Source organism: Solea senegalensis, linkage group LG5 (genome assembly GCF_019176455.1).
Source record: "Solea senegalensis isolate Sse05_10M linkage group LG5, IFAPA_SoseM_1, whole genome shotgun sequence".
Taxonomy (NCBI): domain Eukaryota; kingdom Metazoa; phylum Chordata; class Actinopteri; order Pleuronectiformes; family Soleidae; genus Solea; species Solea senegalensis.
Window position 1 is genome coordinate 14,774,805 of NC_058025.1, and position 22,244 is coordinate 14,797,048.

Here is a 22,244-nt window from a genome sequence, read left to right on the forward strand (position 1 = left end):
CAAACTGTGGGTCCTTGTTTCGGCACAGTACGTGACTTATTCTTTTCTAAGACTCTCTGCTCCACAGTGAGTCGTAAATACAGAAATTACAGGGTTCATGGTGATGGGACAGTGTGAACTGTTAATTAATGATGTATGGGTTGTTGTTGTTGTTTGAATTAGATGTCTGTTGATTGTTTTCCCACTCGTGATGTGGCTCTACTATGACGATTAAAAGCACTTTAATAGAGTGTTATGTGAAGGCTGGTGGGCGTGGACTTGTTTTGAACTCAGATTACTTAAATTCCAATTGTGTTTGAATTTTTTTTAATTCTAAATCAAATCAAAAACACGGTCTGACCAATACTGTGTTTTTAGGCTACACATTTTCTTTGACTTGTGTTGGGATTATAGTCCCCAGATTTAAAAGTGTATCTTCAAAACATTTAAAATATGTAATTGTGTAAACTTGGCATTGCAGCAGTGACTTGCGAGGGTGTTTCTTCATCCTCTGTCCGCTCATAAACTGATCTCTATCAGCTGAAGTCAATCTGACACAGACTGTGTCCAAACAACTGTCTCTGCCCAGTCACTCTTTATCACAGGCTTCGTTCACACCCTTGAAAAATACTTGGGTCAAACTTTGTACCGGAACGGTGTTGCATCAAGTTCTGTTCCTCCGTTGAAATGTGTTTCCCCCAGTTGTGTTTCCCTGTAAAGTGCCCCCCTCTGCACTTTGTGCTAGGATACATTTGGGTTCCAGTTACAAATTTTTCCTAAATAAAGATATTTTGAAAACTCTTGAAAACTTTTGAAAAGCTCATGTATCAACAACATGACACCAAACTGCTCTTGTTTACCTACAAACACCTTGATTGCACCTGTGCAAACTTCACCAAAACCAGAACTCATTTTACACACACTTTTAATTTGGTTTAATTTTGACTTGTCAATATAATTCATTCTTTTCAGTTTATGTTTAGAGAAATTTAACACTCAGGCTTCACTTTAATCTACTACCCTCTTAAGTCATAATGTCTGCTTCCAAAAACTGTTTTTTTCCCTCAATATTTCTCAAAAAGGCAATATTTTGAATAATCCTTGACATATTCAAAACAAATCCCTCAGCCCCCCCCCAACATGTGTTATATTGTTTTAATGTGTTTTTTCATAAAGAAATATTATCATTTTGTACTCAAACTGGCATTTAAAGGGTTAACATCCTGATAATTATTCAACATGTGGTCATTTTGATCAGGACTAAAGTTCTCAAGATTTAACCACAAAAAGCAGAAAGAATATTAATCTGTACTATTTTTATAGCAGATTTTGGAAGTGGACATTTTTGTCCTTTCCGACTTAAGAGGGTAGTACATTTTAAATCTGACGCTGCACAAAAACTAATAATACATCAAAGTCAATATTTTTGGCAAATCTTTGACATAATGTATATCATATATATATCTTTTTTCTTTTTTCATCTGTTATGTTTTTGGAAGTGGACATTTGTGTCCTCTAATGACTCAAGGGTATGGACAGTGTTCTATTGAGCTCTATATTGAGCTATTTTTACAAAAAAAAAGTGCCATATGCACAAACACAGCCAAAATGATGGCCAAAAAGAGGAAACTTGTTAAATGTTAAAACTGTTAAAAATGAAGCTATAGGATTATTTGACAACACATTTTTGACGAGGATGACAGATTTGGTCACAACACCGGCAGCAGCACTAGCAGGTATGAGGGTTAAACAGCCCGTGTCCTTATATGGAGGACATTTCCGGCGCGTCACGGCTGCTGCTGCTGCAGCTTCAACTTCTGACAAGTGCGGCAGCTTCGTTTATTCACCTCGTACACATGGAATAAAGAGCACGATGGAGAACCTGTGGGGGAATATCCTGTTCGCTGTTATAGTGATGAGTAAGTACAACAGCTATTGTTATCTCTTTTTTGACTTGTTATGACCGTGAACCGTCGAAAGAGTAAATAATAATTCTTACTTCGCTGCGGTGAAAAGTGGGACATAGAACCGTCACTGGCGACCATATTCTCTTTTTTTAAATATGCCAGTTTTCACCACAGTAAAGTAAGAAACAATTATTTGTTCATAAAGTTAATCATTTACCTTTTTCATTCGCCTTGACATGTGCACTTGTACTTGTGTGTTTGGTTGTATACATACTTTAAACACTAATTATAAATACACTATGTTGGAATGTACTATACACATATAAATGTGTGTGTGTAAGTACAGAGAAATGCAAAGAAAAGCAGATTTTATATCCTCTTAACTAAAAAAAAAAAGCATGCTAAAGTAAGAACAACTTTTTCTCACTCTTGGACATCCTTTTCTGACAGGAAACTGATCAGAGTCCACATTTTTGGATGTGCACACATAATAAAGCCAATTCTGAGTCTAATTCAGATATTAGTGAGCTCAGTGTGAATTCACCTCAAGAATCTGTGTGAAATCTCGTCACTGGTGTTTCTTGCTGTCTGTGAGGAAACTTTTAATTATGATTAAATATGCACCGCTCTGACGTGAGATGACATACATGTAATGTGTCTGTGGGCTTAACAGAGCATACAACAGGAGGCAGAGTGTTACTTTGTGCTGCAGGTAAACAGGCGTGGCAAGAGTGTCTGAAAAAAGTCTCCCGACTCCAGAACCCATCCACATACCTCTGCCTGCTGATAGCAGGGGAAGGCAGGCTGACGGCCGAGCTCTGCCTGTACAGGCTTGTGGGCTTGCTACTGCAGAAACACTCACTCGTTTACAAGGAAATTCCATGTCCTGAGGGGGTTCAGAGCACGGCAATGCCTGACACACTGTGTCCGTGGAGAAACACACTGCTCCACGGTGAGCACAGGCGGTTTACGCAATCCTCAGCACTTCTTGAATATAGTGACCTTCATGCGTTGCAGAGCTTGAGTCATCAAAACAAGCTGATGAGGTTTTTAGAAACATACAGCATGACTCGGCCACAAAACCCTACCCACTCACACTAAACAGGAACTCATGATGGCTGAGGTTTGCTGCATAAGGTAAACCATCACCTCCTTCCCATTGGCACAGTGAGGATGAGGATGAAGGGTAAGGCATATACTGTACATATGTTAGTAATGTTTACAGTGGTTGTACTACAAACCCCATTTACAGAACAGTTGATAAAAACTACATTTTTTAAATAACTTCATTTAACAGAAAAAAGGAGTTTTCACTGACAAATCTAACTATGTTGGTAATGTATAAATCATTTAAATGTAATGTGTTATGAGGAGGAGAATCAGACATCAGTGACCACACACTATTCCACAGGTCAAGTGTTGTATACAGCAAGAAAAGGCAAACATTGCACATGCAATGCTGCAATAACTAGGATCTTCAATTCTGAAACAATTCAAATGTAAAAAATAGGTGATGTGACCGAGTGGTAAACTTTCCTCTGTCCAAACTTTTGTTTGATAAATAAAAGTGTAAGTGAAGATGGGGTTTGTAGGTACAACTGCTTTTTCAGAGTCGGTGGCATTTTTTTTGGGCTTTTTCTTTTTTTTTCTGAGGCATAATTCATACATTACATTGGTCTCATGTACATAGAAGACCATATCATATAAACCCAAGGTCAGTCTACACAATCCTTTGGTCGGCTTGAATGATCACTATAAGTCACATTGTGTGATCGCAAAGCCGTGAATTTGTAGCATGACGAGTCCAACAGACTACATGGTGATGCTCCACCCCACAAACTATCATGACTGATACGATGAGATTGAGAGAAATAGAAAAGGCTGGATGATGGGGCAGACAGGGCCCCCACAGGCCCCTGGAATCCTTGAAGGTTTTTGAAAGTCTCCCTAAAGACGTGGGTCATTGAAAGTGTTGAATTTTGTGCAAGAAAGAAGTTAAGTTGATCTTGAGAAAAATGTCTCCCTTGTTTGTTGCTGTAGACTAGGTGTACTAGTGTTGTTGTGGACACACTGTCCACTGTCTCTCCGCCGTTGACGTGAGATTCCATGCTGATTCCATGCTGTGTGAGTAACGTTAAGAAAGAGAAAGAGCAACAATGTGATTCCTGGGAAATGCAAATTCCAAGATCTCCGACTCACCAAAGAAACTTACAAAGACCGATTTGCCCAAGATCTCAAGGACAATCATTTGGCCAGATGCTGCAAATCAATAAAAGTGGACGCCATGGGGCGAAGCGGCATTTGTCCTTGAATTTGAGGGCATTTGATGTCAACCAAGGTGTGGGAACCATGAGTAGGGCTGGATGATACTTATGAAAGTAAGCCGTAAACAGCAGAATCTGAAGCAGTGTGTATGATATAAGAGTGAATTAATTATTCACTGAACTTCTGCTATATCCTCCTTGTGAGGGTCGTGGCGGGTGCTGGTTCCAATCCCAGCTGACTTGGGTGAAAGGCGGGGTACACCCTGGACATGTCGATATAAGAATTAGAATATGATCATTTAAAAGTAACTTAATCACCCTGCTTCCATTTCTTCATTTTGTTTGTTTATGCCCATTACTTTTGCATGTGCAGAGTTCTCTGTCCTCTCATTGGTCAACATCACTGGTATGACAGAACACAAAGTAGAAGGCAGAGAAAAAAAAATCAAACACACCTTCTTTCGGGAAGTCGTGAGACATCCTAGACCGTCTTTGATTGCCATTAATGATGTCATACTACAAGGGTCCCAACACCCTCTGTTGTCTGTATGACTGGGCTATAACTGTAGTGTATCCTTGGAGTTCTGTCTCTCAGTGTGTCCTCTTAGCATGGAGCACCAGGTAAGTGTCTGCTCCTCCCTTGATTCGGGTCAGTACCACCAGAATATATGAACATATACCGTGTTCATGTTTCTGTTGTCTAACTTCAGCTCTCTCTCCCACCAGTTGACAGAGTCTGGCAGTCACAGTCCTTCAACGTGGGCACGGCAGGTGCAAAGATCTTCACTGGTCCAGCGACAGAGGAGTTTGGCTACACAGTCCTACAAACAACAAACCATGAAGGCAAATGGTGAGAATTTAAACAGTCACTTCAGAATGGATTTAGTTCGGTGAAAGGACGGTGATTTTAAACAGCTGTTGTGTGTTGTTTTTTCTTGATGCATTTCATAGTGAATAAATTAGAACTCAGTGTTGAAGTTGGTTGTGTGTGAAAAGTTGTCCTCGTTTCTCAGAATACCAATACAGTACCACAATACACATGAAGTCTTTCCTATTTCACCACCATGAGGTGTGAGATTGCTACTGAATTTAAGTAAACCGGCAGACAGAGCAACTTCTGCTTCACAGAGCATCACATTGGACTCTCAGTCTTTGTCTTTAACAGTCCCCCCCCCCCAATACTGTAAAAAGATCTTATCGTTTCACAAGCAACATGCAGGCAAGACTGATAGTAGTAGTAAGTAACCAAACTCCTCAGCCGTGTCAGGAAGTTACACACTCTGAGTCACAGTCTAAGAGAGTCACTCACTGTCTGGCGTGTCCACTTTGTGTAAACTGGGGGATTTACATTGACATCTGATAGCAGTCTCTGACTGTATTTTACACATTAGTTAACACATATATTATCTTGACCTGTACTAAAATGACTTCATTGACATCTGTAAATAACCATTTCCAAGCAGATTAAGTCTGATTCAGCTACTGCCTGTTTACACGATTGTGCACTGTAAACAAAAGCACACAGGCTTCCCGCTCACGGTGGGAGCCCATGAGAGCGGTGGAGAGATGAATATGTGTTGTTTTCTGCAGGCTCCTGGTCGGCGCTCCGTGGAGTGGTTTCAGTAGAAACAGGAAGGGAGATGTTTACAAGTGTCCAGTCACGGGGTCCAGAAACACCTGTGACAAGCTCAATCTTCAAGGTACGCTTTGACGTTTTAATGTGAAACTGTTCTAAAATCTCCACGAGAACTTAAATCTACTGCTGTCTTTGCCACTGTGTTGCCACAGATTCCATCAGTATTCCAGATGTTAGAAATGTCAACGAAAACATGAGCCTGGGTTTCACTCTCAGCCGAATGCCTACGGTCAATGATCTGATGGTATGTTTGTGCATGTGAACGTATGTACGTGTGCATAGGTGTAAAAAAGGTTAAAAAAAAAGAAATCATCTCTGTTATACAGTATATGTTGTAGCATGTAGTTCTGTATTTAATATGTTTAATCATGTATGTGTTATTATACTGTTCATGTAAATGTCCAGCTAGGGACTGGAAACTAGCAATAGCTATAAACTCTATGTACAGCACATTATTTGTATTGGAGCTATGTTAACTGTATTGTCCCTATTTAAATAAAGCTCTATTCTATTCTTTGACATTTATGTCAACATCTAGTTTTTAGGCGGCATGAATTATGTCCATCATGTAAGTGAATTTATAGCTACAAACAGGAAGTACTGAGCACCCACTGAGAGGTGGCGCACGTTTCACCTTAGCCATATTTATAATTAAACACAGACATCAGACATTTCTGAGAGCCTTTTAAGGATGCTGACAGACTTGAACATCTGCTAATAGCTCCTCTTTCTTCTTCTGTGGTCATCTGAAACAGGTGTGTGGTCCTCTCTGGGGACAACTGTGTGGCTCTCAGAACTTCTATCCTGGAGTATGTGCAAAAATGAACCCCCTCTTCCAGCCTCAACCTGCCTTCTCCCCTGCTGTCCAGAGTAAGTGTTTTATGGTAGCAAGTTTGAATTCAATGTTTTTATGAATAGGTATTTTTAATTACTGTTTGTCTTCTGGCTTTAGAGCTCATTAGCATGATTCAATTCAATTCAGTTTTATTTGTATAGCGCCAAATCATGACATACATTATCTCAAGGCACTGTACATAGACAACATCAAGGAGAGCAGAGAACCCCAACAGTTCACACAACGAGCAAGCACTAGGCATCAGTGGAGAGAAAAAAATTCCCTCTTAACAGGAAGAAATCTCTGACAGAACCAGGCTCAGAGATGTGCGGTCATCTGCCTCGACCGGTTGGGGTGAAAGGAAAATGGGGGACAGCGGAGAGGTGGAGGACAGAAAGGGGGGAGAGAAAGGACAAGAGGGAGATGAGGTAGAGACAGAAGAGAGAGAGAGACCAGGAGCAGATACACAACAACTGTATCAAGTTACACGTTTATACAGTCAATGATATCGACTTTTAATTATAGCACAATAAAAATGGTGATGATATGTATGATATGGATAGCCTCGAAAACTGGATCTTGATCCCGCAACCTGCAAGATGAGAATACAGAGAGAGAGAGGGGGAAGGAAGGAAAGACACAAACAAGGTCAATGACATATAAAAAGTCGTATTCATACCCTGAGTGTGAGAGAGTAAATGTGCGTGCACCACAGGAAAATCCCCCAGCAGCCTAGGTCTATAGCAGCATAACTAAGAGATGGTCCAGGTTTCCCTGAACCAGCTCTAACTATAAGCTTTATCAAAAAGGAAAGTTTTAAGTCTAACGTTAAATACTGAGAGAGGCTCCGCCTCCTGAACTGAATGATGGTGTCCAGTAATTGCAGCTGTTATTACACATGATGCGTTTTTAAAGCTGTAGTGTGTAACTAAGCCTGTCAGCGCCACACGACTCTCTCGTGACAATCCTCAACATAGCAGTGTTTTTGTTTTTGTGTTTGTGGTGCCGATGCAGGGAAGGTGGAAGCATGACAGTGAGATGGCAGCGAATGTCAGGTTATTGAATTGTCCCCAGTTCTCTGTAACATGGCTCAGGTGAAGCGAGTGTTGAAAGAAAACCTTTGGTTCATAGGAATACAACTCTGGTCCTCTGAAACAGCGCTACTAGACTTGCCTCGGCACAGCACTGCGCGGTTATTTTCACACGTTCGTGTGTGTCGCGCATAAATCACAGCAGTTTCATGCTGCGACCCCGCCCACATTGAGGAGGTACTATATTGTAATGAAAAACCAACTGTGTAGAGTCAAGCTGAGGCACGGCGGTACTATACTGTACTGTGTGTAGACCTGTCACAAAACTGTATTGTTCATGCTTTGTTTTCTCCTCCCTTTATTTTATGATGCAATCTCACTGTTAATCTTCAAGTTTACATGTCAATATAGTCGAAGGAATGTTACCAAATGCATGTGGAGGCACCGTCACTAACACAGTTAAACTGCACATACGGCGCAGTTACACTAAATGTGCAAGTTAGTGCATGTTTTTCTGGCTGCTTTTTAGTCTGGCTTTAGCTACTTTCCATTAGGGCTGAACAATGAATCGCAATATTTGTTAAAGCCAAAATGTGTGTCAAACTATCATTTTAGATTAATTATCGTATTGATCTATACACATCTTATTCTACAGACTGAAGAGAACATCTTTGTGTCTCAAAGATCTTTAAAAATAGCACACAGTAATCCGTTTTTCAAATGAAAATGAGAATAATGACGTAAAGATGACCATTCCCTCTGATATCGCTAGTTATATCACAATCACAATTCCTGTCAAAATAATCACAATTAAATATTTATTCAAATATTGAAGAGAACAGTCGGGATACGGACCTAGTGGCATCCTTTCAGAAGCTCTGCAGGCTCACCTGAGACGTGGGGTAGCCACACTAGCAGTGTTATAGTGACAGAAATTACACACTAAATAACAAAAAAGGCCACTCATGGCTCGTCTCTGAAAAATAAATGTTTTTCTTATAGCTTTAGTGAAAAAACTGAACAGAATTGTTTTCTCTTGTGATATTTGTAGCATGCGGCGGGCCTATGGATATTGTAATTGTTCTGGACGGTTCCAACAGCATTTATCCTTGGGAGCCAATGACCCTTTTCCTCAAGAAACTCATACCTGCACTTGACATTGGGCCAAAAAGCACACAGGTGACAGTCAGGAAGCAGGAAATACAAATCTTAAATTGATTTAGTTTGATATTTTATTGCCTGAGGTTTGTCGAATCATCTTTTCTTGCGGCAGGTCAGTGTGATTCAGTACGCCGTCGATCCCAAGTTTGAATTCAGACTGAACGACTTTAAAACCAAAGAGGAGATGATCGCTGCGGTGTCAGAAATCACACAGATGTATGGCCATTCTACCAACACTTTCCATGCGATCCAGTATGCCAGGTATGTCTTACAGCTGACAATAACCTGTCATTGTATTATCTTTTTGCTTGACCTATTAATTGATTATCTGTTTACCTGTGTTTTCTGTTATTCCCTGATTGGAACATGAATCATTTTCCTGTGTTTTTTTTAATACACACTGTATTTAAGCTTTTAAATTTGATTTATTATTATTTATTTACCAATGTATGACATTTTGTTGAACTAAAGTAACAGAGGAAACAATGTGTGTGTGCTCTTTGCAGCCAGTGGGGTTTCAATCCAGTGAATGGAGCTCGTACTGGTGCTGCCAAAGTAATGGTGGTCGTCACTGATGGAGAATCTCATGACGAGGCTTTCAGAGATACAGTCATTGAGGAATGTGAGAATAAAGGCATCACCCGCTTTGGTATCGCTGTAAGTGAGAAGCTGCTATTGTAGCAACTCATTTATGTCTCATTAAATGTTTGTTATGTATTATAATCTGCAGTCATTCTTTGATAGTCATAATGAAACCAGTGAAACAGTTAGAACAGATTATTTCAGTTGACTCAATAATGATGTCTGATGTCTTTTTTTTAATTTTTTTTTTCTAGGTCTTGGGTTATTATATAAGAAACAACATCGACACAGAAAATCTCATCAAAGAAATCAAATCCATCGCCAGTTTGCCCACTGAGAGGTTCTTCTTCAATGTGTCTGAAGAGGCGGCTCTGTCCACCATTGCTGGAACACTGGGAGACCGCATCTTCAACATAGAAGGTGCATATTATATTTCTCCTTTCTCCTGTCTGTTTTTGTCCTGTCAGATTTGCTTTGAACTTGTGTTGAGTGTTGATCTGCTCCCCTGTTTCTGATCCACAAGGCACTGGAAAAGGGGGTGACAACTTTCAGATGGAGATGTCCCAGGTTGGATTCAGTGCGCACTACTCCAGCCAGCAGGTACTGCCTTTTATACTTCCGAAACTTCTTAAAATCATTGTTATGCCATTGCAACTTTATCACATTGTGCTTAGATAGATAGATTGTTTGAAAGGGAGTAGGGAGAAGTATAAACTTAGACTGTATGTACCTACCCCATTCCTATTACACACTACTCAAGTTATGGACTACTGTATCCCATCACCAAATATTTACATATTTACAGTATTTTAGAATACGTCTGGCTTTAAACACAACCATTTCCATTACGGTCCTGGATTAAACTACTGCTGCTCATCCTTATATTTATTTAAACTTTGTGTTTTTGCTCACATATTAGCTGAGATTAAGGAAGTCCAGGTTGAAGCCTTAATAGATTTTCACTCCTTTTTGCAAGAATTCAACATATCAGACGGAAGGCAATACAATCTTGTGTTTTCAAGTGAAGTATAGTTTTAATACTTGTGTGTTGCCAAAATGTGTTGTTTTAGAAAGTGATGATGCTGGGAGCGGTGGGAGCCTATGGTTGGAGTGGGACTGTCGTCCATCAAAAAGGGTCCAAAGCAGACATTATCCCTTTCTCAGCCTTTGAGGAGACCCTTCAAGACAGAAACCACAGCTCATTGTTGGGTATGTATTCACAGTTTATCAAGTCAATCAGTTTATTTTAAAGGTGATGTATGGAAAGTATATACAACGGTGACCTTTAGTGCTTGAAACAGTTTCTGCAATCCCAATTCAAAACATTTAAGAGCGCAGCGCAGCGACTGTTTTATTTTTATAGACATCAAACCTATTTTTTTTAATTTTCACATCTCAGCAACAGGTCTAGATTGAAAATGAAAGTATGTCTGCACCGAGAGTCACAGCAATAATGTATTTCAAGAAGATTATATGCATCAAGTATCTGCAAACAGCGTGTATGAGAGAGGGAGAGAGTGTTAGTTTGCTCCCCTGTCCTTGTCTTGTTCATCCTGTGGTTAAGATGTTTTTGAGCGGGGCAGTGAGACTTTTTAGGTTTAGTAAGATTCAGAATACCTGACCATAGCTGCAGCTTGCTGTGTAAATTCTGCTAGTAATCTGTGAAGTGAAGTGGTACGAGCTGTGGATGGTGGTGGTGGTTGGGGCAACAGACTAAAACACCAGAGTTTGCAAATGCCTTATGTGAATTACTGTCTGATCCATTGCTTTTAGTAAAGCCAGTATTGGCAAGTAAAAGAAAGAGGTGGTAGAATGTCTAATAGGTAATGTGTTAATACTTGTGGACATTCCCAGGTTACTCTGTCACCACACTGACTGAAGGCTCTACAGTGTACTTTGTGGCCGGTGCACCTCGCTCCAACCACTCTGGTCAAGTTATCGTCTACACTGTCAACGCTCAGAAGAAAACTGCTGTAATAGATTATGAAAGAGGGAAGCAGGTACTAACAGTAAAACGTGTGAAAATGCCTATGAACATTTGATGTGCAGCCATAAAAAATGGTTTAATTTTTGTCGTAGATCGGCTCATACTTTGGGAGCGTCCTGTGCTCCCTTGACGTGGACAAAGATGGGGTGACAGAACTCCTTCTGGTTGGTGCGCCAATGTTCATGAGTGAGCTGAACAGAGAACAAGGCAGGGTCTATGTCTTCTCTGTCACCAAGGTAAAAATAAGTAAAGTGTCAGAGTTTTGTTTGACAGATCTCAAGTGAACAAGAGATGATTGTGGACATATACATAGTTCATTGTGATGAATTTGTGTTTCCAAGTTGATGACGTTCATTTCTTCCAGTCTCTGCTCTCTGTCTTTACATTTAAAGGGTATACTGAATGAGCAGGGGTTCCTCATTGGTCCACCTGCCACTGAAAATGCACGTTTTGGGATGGCTATCTCTGCCATTCCTGACCTGGACCTCGATGGTTACAATGATGTTGTGGTTGGTGCACCACTGGAGGACAAACAAAAAGGCGTCATTTACATTTACAATGGAGAGAAGAAGACATTAAACAAACAGTTCTCACAGGTGAGGTCTCTGCAAGGCGCTCAAGGTTTGATTTAGATTATCCTGTGTCTTTGAGTTAAAAAAAATCTACAATATTCTGTATAATTCAGCTCCTTGTATGTGAAATTGTCTTTTTCAGAAAATCCTCGGCTCCAACCTGGATCCTCAGTTGCAGTATTTTGGAAGGTCCCTCGATAGCTTCAAAGATCTGAATGATGATTCACTCCCAGACCTCTCTGTTGGTGCATATGGCAAAGTGGTGCAGCTCTGGTGAGTTAAACCAGCAACATGTGCTGAATTCTATCTTGTGATAAACGGTGAATGAGGACATTATGTAATGAGTGACTGATTGAGTCATTTTTAACCCGGTTTTCCAGGTCCCGAGGTGTGGCAGTCGTTACAACTAAAGCATCTTTCAACCCCAATAAAATCAACATTTTCAACAAACCCTGTAACATTAATGGACGCAAGCTTTCGTGTTTCAACACCAACCTTTGTTTCACTGCTGCATTCAGGCCTAAGAATCCTGTTGGACCCATTGGTAAATCAGTTTGCTCATAGACTTCTTCAGAACATGTAGATTTTGTTTACTTAAAATAACAGTTCAGTTTTTTGGGAAACTGTTATCTTTGGGTGGAGTCAACTAAGCTAAGCTAACAGGCTGTGGACTCTAAATATGACTATTTAGACATAAAGTCATCTAACTTTCAAGAAAAATATCACTGAAGTCAGATTTTCTAATTGAGTTGATGTATTGTCTTTTTTTCTTTTAGACATATCGTACACTTTGACTCTAGACGCTGACTTAGAAGCCTCCCGAGTGACGTCAAGAGGAATGTTCACAAAAAACAACGAACGCTTCCTCACAGAAACGGCAAAGGTGTCATCTACACCTCTTTGTCGAGACTACCAGGTCTATGTTCAGGTAGTTGATTTCATGTGTTGGTTCCAGAATCTGATTAGAGAGTGTCAGTAATTGTTTTTTTTATTCGATATTAAAATGATCTCATGATTTATCCATACATGATTTTGTTCGATAGGAGACACCAGACTTTGTCAATTCCCTCAGTCTGAAAGTGGAAATCGAGCAGAAGAATACGGATGTGAATCCTGTCCTCGACATGTTTGCTCCCAGTGCCTCGCAATTCTTTGTAAGTGACTGACACAGCGTTGTTTTCTAGTTGGATTTGACCCTAAATGACCGACAAGAAACACATCCAGTGACACACGACATTTAAAATTACATGTTGTTCATGGGTGAGTGCGTGTAATAATTATGTGGTTTAAAAAAAGTTTTTCAGTTGGTCACGCAAGTTTTACCGACACACACTGTGTGTTTACCCCAAAACAGAATTAAAGTGTATCCAATGCATCACCACTGAAGTATAAAACAGCATCCTGTGCTGAATTTGCTGCTCTATTATTGTTTCAGATCCCCTTCACTAAAGACTGTGGCTCTGATGAGGTGTGCATCAGTGACTTGGTGCTGAGTGTTAAGACAGACTCAAAAGCGTCCAGGTAAGAATTCATACTCAGTTACATACAGTATATCATATGCGCAGTATAGAGGTCATTCATGCTCAATGGCATTGCCTTGATGTAAGGGTTTGGATCCTCACGATTCTGTTGTGCCATTCGAGCTGAAGTTGAAAGAAAAATAATACAGTGCTACAGAGCTAGTTCAAGCATGACTGTGCCTGTCTTTGCCATGAGTCATTTAGGGAGTGAGGATAGGTATATTTAAGCTTTTTTTGTTGTTGTTGTTTTGGTTACAGTAACCTGAGCTTGTCTGTTGCAGCTCAGCTCCCATTCTGGTCAGCGCTAATAACCGAGAGCTGTCCTTTCAAGTGGCTGTGAAGAATAAAAAAGAGAACGCATACAACACTCGTGTCGTGGCCACGTTCTCCAACAACCTCTACTACTCCTCCGTCTTTCCTCCTGTGAGTGAAAAAGAATTAACAGAGAGCAGGACATTTTTAATTGTGACAAAGTCACACACTCTTGGTTTTATTGATTTTTTTTTTTAGGCACATGTTTCACCAGGTTACAACTAATACATTCAGTGAAGCAAAAGGGTGTAAAGGAATTTGTGTTGTGTTTTTTGTCTGTGTAGGTGAGGTGAATTGATAAGATTTATTTGTTTTTTTTTGCAGACGGACAATGTCAAATGCACCTCGACACAAGCAGAGACCGTCACATGCCTGGTGGGATACCCGGCGTTAAAAAAGAATGAAGAGGTATGAGCCAAGAAAAACTGAATTGTTGTGGTCGCTGTTGTCACAGAAAGTGACGTCAAACACTTCATTTTATTGCAGATAAAATTTCAGATCAACTTTGAATACAGTCTTGAGGAACTTCAAAGCCGAGCTGAGGTGAAATTCGAGGCCATGAGGTACATGAAGCAACTGTGTCTTGTAATTAAAAATGTAATACTTCTTTATAGTTCCTTGAATATTTGTCTTTTCTTTACAGTGATGGTAAAGAGGAAAGACCTGCAGACAACAAAGTGGACATATCCATTCCTGTTCAGTATGATGCAGGGATCATTTTATCACGGTGACTTACATTTTTCCAGTCTTTTCCCTATTTTCAGTCATGAAGTCTTACATTGACATTTAAATAAATGCTCATGTTTGTATAATTTATTCATCACAGGCAGTCGAATATCAATTTCTACGTGGCAAATGCAACCACAGATGTAGTAACGACGGTGGACTCTCTAGAAGACATCGGCCCAGAGTTTAACTTCACAGTAAAGGTGCAGTAAATTATTCTTCAAATTCAAAGGTATTTTCTCATTTATATTAAAAAAAAATCATCATAATATAAATATATGTATATGTTCTTTTAGGTTTCAACAGGTCACTTTGTGGTCAGTCTCCTATATCTGAGTATTGATCTGCCGATAACCACTAAAGGTGGAAATCAGCTCCTCTACGTTACCAAAGTGGACACGCAAACAGTGAGTACTCAAACTTTTTTTTTTTAACCAGATTAACATCCCAGTTGACACAATCTGATAGGTGTAGTTACAACATAACTGGCTAGGGCTTCTCTACCTGCAGGGAGGTTCTGTCACCTGTGATTCTCAGGGCCTGGTTGATCCACTGAAGATCGGGGTGAAAAGCCAAAAAGTGTCTTTCTCAGAGGAGAGCTTCAGAGGTTCAGACAAACTGGTCAGTCATTCTGTTTTTTCTTTAATTAATATTCTAATCATTTTAATTTACTGACAATGCAGATGCAGATCTTCTTTCGGCTTCTCCCTTTAGGGGTCGCCACAGCAGATCATCTGCCTCCATCTTGTCCTTTCCCGTGTGTCCTCCTCTTCTGTTACACCAACTGTCCTCATGTCCTCCTTCACAACATCCATGAACCTTCTCTGTGCTCTTCCTTTTTTCTTCCGGCCCCACAGCGCCATCTTCAACATCCAATATATATCACTATCCCCACTCTGCATGAGACCAAACCATCTCAACCTTGACTCTATTACTTCATTTCCCAACCGTTCAACCTGAGCTGTCCTTCGAATATGCTAATTTAATCCTGTCCATCCTGGTCACTCCCGATGGTAATCTCAGCATCTTCAGATCTGCTGATCCCTGATGTATCCCACTTTCACTTTGAACCCAGGAATCACTCCCACTGCACACCTCACCACTGTCTCACTGTCCTTCCACAAAGACACAGTGCAACTTCTTCTGAGCCTTCTCAGCATTTCTTCACATCTGTGGTTCTCTTTCTTGGCATAAAACCATATTGCTGCTCACTGATCTTCACTTCTTTCCTTAACTGGGCTTCAACAACTGTTTCCCACATCTTCATGGTGCAGCTGATCAACTTTGAAGCTCTGTCATTACTACAGTTCTGCACATCACCTTTGTTCTTAAAGGTGATTCCACCACACTTCCTCTCCATTCCTCAGGCATTTTCTCACTCGCCAAGATTGTGTTCATACATCTCCATACCTCCACAGGCGTGTCATCTGGACCACCTGTCTCCCCACTCTTCATCCTCTTCATAGCTGCACTTCCTGCGTCACTATTTCCCATCCACCTGTCCTCTCTCTCTCATTTTCTTCACTCATAAGAAAATAGTCCTTCGATTCAAGTCCTCCTCTCCTTCCCTAGTGTCCAGCCTCTCATACAACTCAGTATAAGCCTTTGCCTTTGCCACCTCTATCCTTGCTGTATACCTCGACTCCCACTACTCCTGCCCACTTTCTTCATCTCCCTGGCTGTCCCACTTTTTCTTTGTCATCCTCTTCCTTTGGATACTTTCCCTTAGTTTCCTTATCTTCTCTCCTCTGGTCAGAGGAAACACCAAACACTATCTTGGCTGTATCCCTCACCATGTTAGCTGCACTTTCCCAATGATCCGGGAACTTATCATTACCTCTCAGAGCCTGTTGCAACTCCTTCCTGATCTCTGCACAACATTCTTCCTTTTTCAGTTTCCGCCATTTGATCCTCGGCTCTGCCTTCACTCGCTTTCTCTTCTTGGTTTCCAAAGTCGTCCTATAGAATACCAAAGGATGCTGCCTTGCCACGCTCTCCCCTGGCATCACCTTGCTCTCTCCTATCTCCTTCAGATGGCCTCTTCTGCGTAGTCTACCTGTGAAGATCTTCCTCCACTCTTATAGGCCACCTTCTGTTCCTCCCTCCTCTTGAAATATGTATTCACCACAGCCATTTCCACTCTTTTCACAAAATCGACAACCATCTGTCCTTCCACGTTCCTCTCCTTAACCCCACACCTACCCAACACACTCTAATACTTCATCCAGTACTCCATACTCCTGACCTCGTCTTTCTCTTTTACCTGACAACCAACTTGTGGGACATAAGCACTCACAACATTCGACATCAGACTGTCCCATTTCTAGCTTGACACTCTGTTTGACACTCTCGTCACCTGCAGAACACTCTTCCACTACCTCTACCCCTTCTATCTATATAAGGCGATACATCACTTTCTATCTACACCAACATTTGGAATCCACCTCCGATGCCTTGCTTCCCTTCCACCTGGTCTCTTGTACACACAGTATATCTACCTTCATTCTCTCTGTTATATCAGCCAGTTCTGTCCCGTTACCAGTCATAGTGTCTACATTTAAAGTCCTTACGCTTATCACCACTGAATGTGTCCCCCTTCGGTGGCTGGGTTGATAATGCAGATGCAGATAATTCTTTGAAATTGTGGCTATGCTGAAATGTACGGTAATCATAAATGTTTTTTTTCTGCTTTTCTTGACAGGACTGCAAGAGTGCAACATGCAAGAATATGAAATGCATCCTCAAAGACACTAAAGTTAAGAGTGACTACTTTGTGACAGTGAAAACACGGATCTGGAGTGGCACGTTTATTAGGGTACATCATTTCTCTAATAACCTTTTTTATGTCCATCTTTATTCCTGCCAATACTTTTCTTATGTAACTCATCTAGAGATTAACTCTCTTTTTAAATTTTTAGTTGTTTTATTTGTATTTTTTGTTTTTTGTTATGACAGGCCACCTATCAGAGCGTCGAGCTGACATCCAGTGTTGATATTGAAACCGCCAACCCGGATCTTCTCATTATCGGCCTCAAACAGCTTCCTGTAAGATCACATTTCACATCAACCATGAATCATGAGACTTGCTGTCTGATATTGAACATGTTTTACCTCTACATTAAAACACCTTTCATTTGATTTTTGATCATTTGACTCATGACACACGACGCATGGTTGTTTACAAAATTGTTTCTAAAATGTGATTTACAGGAGCGAGGTGTGAAGTGCTTGTTTATTTTTCTTCTCCTTCTGTCCAGGTTGTGGTGACGATCAGTAAACCAGGAGAGAAAGGGGAAGTTCCAGTTGGAGTGATAGTTGGCAGCATTATTGGAGGTCTGGCGCTGTTGGCTCTGGCTGTTGTCCTCCTGTGGAAGGTAACGTTTAGTTAGCATTTCAGTGTACAAACATCAGGAAATGAATGCTTAAGTGCATTTGATGAGTCATTTAACCAGGTGAGAGGGGAAATGTTGGTTCACTTAAACTATCCATCACAATGCAGAATAGACTATTTAAGATATCTTTACACTGGCACCTGCTGTGTAGGTGTTTTGGATTCCCCCATTTTTGTGAACTCGATATCTCATGAATATCATGAGGGAATCATTCCAGATTTGGCACAAACATGGATGAAGTGATTAGATCTTGATGGTCAGAAGTCAAGATTACTGTAAACTCATAAACCTTTTTCCCCTCTTTTCATTTAAAGCTGTGGTGAGTAACTTTTAAACAAATGTCTGTTACATTCACAGCTGCCAACAGGTTGGATTATGGCTGAAAACATAAGAAGGGCCCATGTTTAGCAATTGAATGGTGTAAAACACTCCCTCAGTCAGGACTGATGGGAGAGATTTCACTTGAAGGATGCAGCATACAAAATAAAGTTACATCGTTTCTGTTCATGAAGACCAAACAGTACTGAACCAAATTATGCACTGCAGCTTTAAGAACTCCTCAAAGGAATCCTTTCAATTTCGATTTGGGTGGTCAAAGGTCAAGGGGTCAAGGTCAAATATGTCTTTTAAATGAACATGCACATGTTATTTGAGTCTGGAAAAGATTCCGTAGAATGAATCTGTTGGTCAATATGCACACATGATTTAAACTGTGTGAAATGTACTTTGTTTGCTTTCCAGTTTGGGTTTTTCAAAAGAAAATACAAGCAGCTTCAGCAGGAGGCCGATGGAGGACACTCAAACGCTGACGAAGTGCTGTGAACTGATGAGGAGAAAACTCACAGCCTCCTTGTCTGCACTGGAGTTTTTCCATCGTGGATCCATGCTGGTACTTCTTACTGGTTCTTGTAAAGTGCAATTGGACTGTAGCTCAATCACTGTAAATGATGCATTTTTATTGAAATGAAAGCTATTAAGTTTGTGGATCACTGGGATTGGACTGTTTTTGCTTTGTGGGTTGTATATTGACTTTTTGCTGTTATGCACTGACTTTGAGTAAATGTTAAATCTCTATTTTCCCAACCAATAGAACCAGAGATATTATATTATTTTATTTAAGGTATTATGTTGTTGTCTGGACTTTAACCCCTGTACATATCTCATTTTTACTTTGCTATTTGTTACGTCAAACTCTGGGCTGCGCGGTTGACAATAACATGTCATAAAAACTCAATAATCATTTGACCATTCACAAATAAACTGTCCAGCTGTGAGATCTACTGTCACCCTTGACACTCAGGACGTTTCTTGCATTGAAACTATCTCAATAGTTTAAGTGCAAACAGGAAACTGTATTTTTTCTAAAAAGAGTAAAACATGTGTTTGTACTGTATATATTGTAGAACAGATTTCTTGTTGGGGTTTTTTCATCTGAAAAGGTTGTCTGGGAACACGGAGTAGCTTATTTTGTTATTATTGTTATTGAAGATAAGATATTTGTGATATTCTTGACCATTGTTTTATTAGTGAGTCAATCATTTTCAGATTGTGAATGATTTTTTGTCTAATACATTTCAGGAAATACAATAAATCTCTCCTGGAGGTTTGTGTTGGGTGTTTGATGCAGCGCCATCTAAATATGTACTGGCATATGTTTTCCACAAGATGGCAGCATGGAATCAATGACACCCTGGCACCATGTATTATTGTTTCCGTGCTGCACTGTTGACGAGTTGAATACCACCATCAATCTATATGACCCACTTGTTTCTCCTCTCTGACCTTGCTGGAAACCAACTTGAAGCACTTCCTCTCAAACAAACGGGCAACTTAGATTTTTCCCTCAACTACAATTAATTTCTTCTCACATATTTGACTGCTGTGTTCTCCTACAGTTAGCTTTGTCTGTCCCCTGACTGTTTGGGAATGTGTTTCTGAATGTTTTTCCTCTTAACAAGCCAACTCCAGCACGCAGCAGAATCTTTAGCATCCATTTCTTTGGATGTGTCCAGGTGGAATATGCGATGTGTCTCTAATAAGTAGCACATTTTATTGGTTGACTGGGCCTGGGGCCTGCTTGTTGGAGAGAATATATAGATTTTGATAAATGATTGGACTGGTCTGATCCACAATTACTCATGCAACACAGTGTTGTGAAACAGTCTTTGGATTCTATGTATATGTGTACAGGGAGCAATGAGGAAATAGTTGATGAAACGAGATCCAGTGGAAATGGTTGACACCTTTGTAATTCCATCCCTCTGTGGTTTCCTGCAGATGATTGGCAGTTATAGCAAAACAACTGACCCATGTCACAGCGAGATGATTGCTCACAAATTGCTGCAGTGTTGCTGAGGATCAAAAATGATGTAATAAATTATTGAATAACAGTTGGCCCTTTTTTTTTGCACTTAGTTCCTAAATCTTTAAAGAGGTCTTTTAAGACACTAAAAGATTAATAAGAGGATTTTCATTAACTTGACAAATCACGGATGAGCTGGTGTGATGGAAGCCAAATTATAAAAGCTCAAATATTTTGTCAAACATGTCCACACTAAGTTGTATCAGCAATGTTCGTTTTTAATGCAAATGCTGCAGATCAAATTGTAAATGGCACTAAAGTGTCACTCAGTACTAATGATTCACTGCATGGGTCCGTTTGAACCCAATTCAGCTCAGCCTGGGACGAGCAGTGCTAGCTGTCCCTGTGCTAATGGCAATAAGTGGCTTCAGGAAAACAGCCAGCTCTTTAAAATTTATACAGTACGGCAAAAAGTGTACTCTTGTGTCAAGAGCTGATTTGGAAAGTCCAACTCCTCAAACCCACTGATCTCATAAATCACACACAAAATGATTTATCGAAGGAAACTCAGCATCAAGTGAACCTAAAAAGAAGTTACTGACAAATACTGACTCGCTGTTTTTTGCAAGTTTGAATATTCTGATAATTCTAACACAAATTATAATAGTGAAGTCATTTATGTACAATATTCAGATGCCTCATTTAAAATCACAATACCCCAAACAGACAGGTTGACTAATCTGACATTCAGTTGTGAAATGATTCAAATTTATGAGTAAAATGAACCAACAAACTTTCTTTTCTTTTTTTTTACCGCTCAATACAATGACAGACCTTTTACTAAAAGATCTAAGCTATCGTAAATGTATGCCTCAGATCTCATTTTATGACAGAGATCTTATTTTGTCTTTCAGTCTCTGAAGAAACATCTGCGAACATCTTCAAAGTATTATGACTAAGATGCTAGGTCTTAATGACAACATGGGTAGATTAATAATGCCATGATGTTTCTTTACCTAAAAAAAACCCACTTTTGTTCGTGTTAACACTAAAAAGATATAAGATCTATCAATTTTTTTTAAAAAGGACTTCACATGTATATTAGAGCTATAAGGACAATGGTCAGAGTATTCATTTTAGTGCCATATTCTGGGTGTCTGGGAGTATTTGATTGCCAATTATCATTATTATAATTGACAATTTGATTGCTGATCATAAATTCAAATCTGGCAACAAATGAAGTGGCAGCTGAATAGATGTGGAAAGTTGAGACACATCATTTATTTCCCTTCTTTCCTTTTCAGGTCCATGTACAGAAGTCCAGCACTGAATCACAAAAAAGGGCACAACACGAACCACCATACAAGCTGACAAGTGGTCATGATTCATAATAAGTCACAAGGGAGTGCACTTTCAACTTTCATTCGCTGTATAATGTGCCTTTAATGGTGCCCTGTATATCATGAAATTAAAAGAATGCATATACATGAACAGGAATAGTAAAAAATAAATTAAACACATTACACATTATGTGATCCCAGTCAGCCACACTTACAGTTTTGGATAAATATGAATATTGAAGAGTTTCTGAGTGTTGCCCTGTGTCTACTTACATCACATTGTCTATTCTGTCTGGCGGACAGAGAATAAACTCTCTGACGTCTGAGTCGTGCAGCTGACACTTTGCTCTTTGCTCTGGAGAGCTGTACCCTCAGTCCCGCTGAAGAGGTCGCACAAGGACTTCTGAAAGAGTTCAGACTGTGCGTCAGCGAGCTCTGTGTGTGTGTGTTTGTGTGTGTGTGTGTGTCTGTGTGTACTTGTGTATGTGTTACCTCTTTAGGACACTTTCAGGCATAAACACTGACCTTGTCAGGACCAGTAGTCCTCGTGGAGACTAAAACTTGGTCCTAATGAGGTATCAACTGTTATGGTTAATGTTAGGGATAACCCTGTCCAAATGAATGAAAGTCAGTGTGTGTGTGCGCGCGCGCGTGCGTGCGTGCGTTTCATTCAGTGAAACGCAACACCCAGCTCCTCT

The 22,244-nt window shown here is 40.1% G+C and overlaps 1 protein-coding gene across 1 annotated transcript; it reads left to right on the top strand.

Annotated features, from left to right (window-relative positions):
• Positions 1-1,772: 1,772 nt before the first annotated feature.
• Positions 1,773-20,294, top strand: itga2.2 (integrin, alpha 2 (CD49B, alpha 2 subunit of VLA-2 receptor), tandem duplicate 2). The gene is made up of 30 exons (XM_044026893.1): positions 1,773-1,898; positions 4,877-5,000; positions 5,741-5,850; positions 5,939-6,030; positions 6,542-6,656; positions 8,704-8,831; positions 8,926-9,074; positions 9,320-9,470; positions 9,650-9,815; positions 9,919-9,995; positions 10,466-10,604; positions 11,250-11,395; positions 11,475-11,618; positions 11,775-11,978; positions 12,097-12,227; positions 12,335-12,498; positions 12,731-12,882; positions 12,998-13,108; positions 13,390-13,475; positions 13,756-13,897; positions 14,111-14,194; positions 14,273-14,349; positions 14,430-14,513; positions 14,613-14,715; positions 14,809-14,919; positions 15,023-15,133; positions 17,214-17,327; positions 17,468-17,557; positions 17,770-17,886; positions 18,646-20,294. Exons 1-30 carry the CDS (start codon positions 1,853-1,855, stop codon positions 18,724-18,726), a joined length of 3,549 nt encoding a protein of 1,182 aa, XP_043882828.1. The 5' UTR covers positions 1,773-1,852; the 3' UTR covers positions 18,727-20,294.
• The last annotated feature ends 1,950 nt before the right edge of the window (positions 20,295-22,244 follow it).